General features: G+C 53.9%; 1 protein-coding gene across 1 annotated transcript; it reads right to left on the bottom strand.

Annotated features, from left to right (window-relative positions):
• On the bottom strand, positions 1-1,158 carry PRRG3 (proline rich Gla (G-carboxyglutamic acid) 3 (transmembrane); the record flags this gene model as incomplete). Its single annotated transcript, XM_009582037.1, has 2 exons — positions 1-495; positions 1,036-1,158. Coding segments are annotated over 2 exons (618 nt in total), but the record flags the coding sequence as incomplete, so codon positions are not given.
• Between the last annotated feature and the right edge of the window lie 2,436 nt (positions 1,159-3,594).

Genomic DNA, 3,594 nt, shown 5'->3' with positions numbered 1-3,594 from the left:
CTTGGGCGGCGGGTCATTGTAGGAGACGCTGGTCTCTTCGCCACTGCTGCTCTCCGGATGGCCCGTCACCTCCTCATAGGAAGGGGGAGGGGTGGCACTGGACAGTCTGGAGAGGACAGAGACTGAATGCTCTGGCGGGTAGAGGGTGCTGTCTTGCTGGGGCATGCCCGCAGCTCTGCCGTCTCCAGCCATGCGGTTGCTCGCTTCTCGCTGATACTGGGTTTCCCCTTGGCTTTGCGACCGCTCCCGATACACCATGACCCTGGGGAGGCTGCGTCCCGTTCGGCTGCCCAGGTAACGGTTCTGGGCATAGGAAGGGCGGTGGCGGGTGGCCTTTTGAAGCTGGCACCTCCAGATGATGAAGAGGGCGATGACTATCAGAAGAGCCACTCCCAAGAGGGGCACCACCACGTACATAGCGTCTGAGCGCTCTGTACTGTGCCCAGGGTCCTTGACAGAGTAGACCGAGTTGGTGTAGCCCTTCCAAAACTCCATCTGTGGCAGGAACAGAGAAGCAACCATCATGTGCTGCAGGTGGGACAAGCACCCCCTGACCACCACGAGCAATAATCACTGCCCTCCCTAGGCCCACAAAAGAGGCAGTTTTTCGGCCATCCCCCACCACTCTTACCAGGGTGGCCAGCATCTGAGCCGCTGTGGGAACCAATAAAAAAGATCATGGGAACATCCCTCAACAGCGGCCAACAGCCCCCACACCAAGCAGGGAGAAATTTGGCTAACACCAACCCCAGCCTGGAGAGTCAGGGACAACAGCACAAATTTCCCACACATGCCATGGGAGTGCCAGCTCAACCTGCAGCTGTGGACAGGGTGTCTTGGCAATATCAAAGTGAGGGCGTTGCCTGGGAAGGGAAAGTCATGCTGGAAAACGAGGACACAGCATGCTGACTGCAGACAGAACAGGACAAAGGAAACAGGAGAGGCTGTTCCCCCTGTGCTTTCTTTCTCTGCCCCCAGCTTGCTAAGGCGTAAGCCCTCACGCATCCACTGGGGAGCAGGGCAGGACAAACGCACCGTCTTCTCCTTGTTCTCGAACACTTCCTTGACCTCCTCATAGCTGCAGACCTCCTCAATGCACTCCCGCTCGATGGTGCCCTGCCGGATCTCCTCCAGGAGCATTCCTGGCCCCCAAGAACACTGCAACACATAAGGCAGAGACATGCTGAGCAGGGACAATCCCACACTTGGCCTCTGCCCAGCCAGCCTTTCCCACCTGGCTTCCCACAGGATTTTGGTGATACAGGCATCCCAAACACCAAAAGCCCAGGGCTACAATTCAGTTAGCACAGCACAGTGCCCGCTGAGGGGTGAGCACATCCAAGGCACAAGGCTCTTGGGGTCTGCCCGGAGACATTCGGCACCAGGAGCATCCTTTCAGCAGGGCTGAGATGATAAAGACATCGGAAGCGGCAGCTGCAGACCACACATGGCAGCTGAAGAAGAGACAGAAGGCTCCAAAAAGACTTGTTTTCAACCTCCTGCCCTTGACAGGATTTCACCTTGCTGCCCCTCTGCTGCAGGACAAGGGAGATCCCACCAGGCGAGCAAGACCCCGCAGGGCTGGGACGCAGAGCCAGACCTCTCTGCCAAGCCATGGGGCCAGCACCGAGATGGACTCTCAACACATAGTGCATCATTCCACAGTCCCCCCGTGCATCACCCCAAGGCCTCCTCTCTTGCTTCACACCTCCACAGCCTCCCAGGAGGAGAGCAGACAGTCTGCTGGAAGCTGGTGTCCCTGCTGCTCTGGGGTCATGCAAGCTCAGGTGGCTTCAGGGATTCTCTTCGGTTCCCAGAGAAACCACTGTGTCTTCTCCCAGGACCAGGCCCAACAAGGGCAAACAGTCCCAACATACAGGGACAGCACAGGGGGTCATGAGTCAGATACTGAAAGGGGCCTGAGCAACATTTCCTCATATGGCATCACATTCCCATCCCTACTGCATTTTAGTGCAGAGGCCTCACAAAGCTGCCTCTGCTCCCAAAGCCTGGGAGACTCTATGTTGCCCACATCAGATCTTCCCACAGAGCATGCAGTCAGGAAGCCAGACTGAGCAGGAACAGCACCTTCCTGCCTGCAAGAGACACAGCCCTTTCAAAGCCTCTCCCCCCATATCCTGCAGGAGGGAGACCTCCATGGGGTGCAGGGAGCAAGTACCTACCAGGACCTGCAGCAGCACAGGAGAGGCAAATGAATTGTTGCCCAGAAAGCAGAAACTCCACACAAACCACAACCCTTCCAGGATCCAAACATCCCATGCAGCATTTCATAAGAGAGTGCTTCTGTAATGCAGCTCAACACACTCAGCTGTAGGCTGGCACCATCTCTTCCCACCAAGCCACATAATTGTGCTGCTTCCCTTGAGGAAGATGAATCGGTTCAGCTGGCTGATCCGCAGAAATTACCTCCTTCACCCTCAGGCTCAGTCTTCCATTGGATCAACCAGATGAACCAACTTACACTGCAGCAACATCAACAGATGCAGGACGAGGAGGCAAGGGGACAGCCACAGAGTCACCCATTAGACCAGCTTGGCTGTAACACAGAAATACTCCTTCAATAAGGAGCTTGGTGAAGATCAAACGTAACAGTGAAAAGCTACCAACTTCCTTCATGAAGAGCCTTCTACCAGAGAGACCGGCAAGTTTAATTCTGCTTTACCTTCCAAGTATCCTGCTCCTAAAACAATATAGCAAGGTATCTGTGAGAGTATTTGTAAATATCAAGGCAGGAACAAGATCATGGCGTAAGCAACTACTACTGCGCTACACCACCCCGTGCTTGGAGGCACTGTGCTCTTTTTGTGCTGTGTAGGTGCATTTTCCCCCTGTGATTTATTAATGGCTTGCTTCAGTGAGAGAGTTTCCAGAAGGCTGAACCACTGAGGTGTGAATGAAGAACAGCATGAATGATGTGAGTCAGAGACCTTCCCTCAGAATCGACTTTATTACACAAACCATTTTTTTTTTTTTTTTTTTTTTTTTTTTACAAGGACAACTGGAAAAGCATTTTCAAGAGGCACAGAAGGCATCTTGCAGGAGGGCAGGGATCAGTTTGCCTTGGCTTTCGCAGTTGAGGAGAGCTATCCTGGCTGGAGAGGGAGCAGGTTGGCAGGCCGACCTCCTCTTGAGCCTTTCCAGAATGAGACGAAACTTTACAAAGATACCATCCATTCCACAAACGTCCCATCCTTTGCTGGAGAAGTCTGGCCTCACCTCCTTTGCCTCCCGTCTTGATCAGGCTGTGGTATTAACTCTCCCCGCCTCAGCACTGGAGTCTGAGCTTCTTTCCAACTTCCTCAGCACACCTTGGAGCAACAAGCTTGGCCACAGATCTCACCATCAGGGTTTTCCATCCCTGCAGATACCAGTCACCCTGCTTTGCCGTGCTGAACTGGCCACTATGGTGGGAAATAAAAACAGACACACAGGCAGGCAGGTATCATGAGCAATGTCCCGAATGAAGGCATGCTGCGACGGAGGTGTGTGCCTCTCCCCACATCCAATTTCCCTCAGGGACCTAGAAATGGCAGAAGAGCAGAAACTAAGTCACTGCTCCCTCCCCTCTTTTAC

This window comes from Fulmarus glacialis, unplaced genomic scaffold (assembly GCF_000690835.1).
Source record: "Fulmarus glacialis isolate BGI_N327 unplaced genomic scaffold, ASM69083v1 scaffold20867, whole genome shotgun sequence".
NCBI classification, from domain to species: Eukaryota; Metazoa; Chordata; class Aves; order Procellariiformes; family Procellariidae; genus Fulmarus; species Fulmarus glacialis.
The sequence above is the reverse complement of the archived record's forward strand: the minus strand, read 5'-3'. Positions and strand labels throughout refer to the sequence as shown.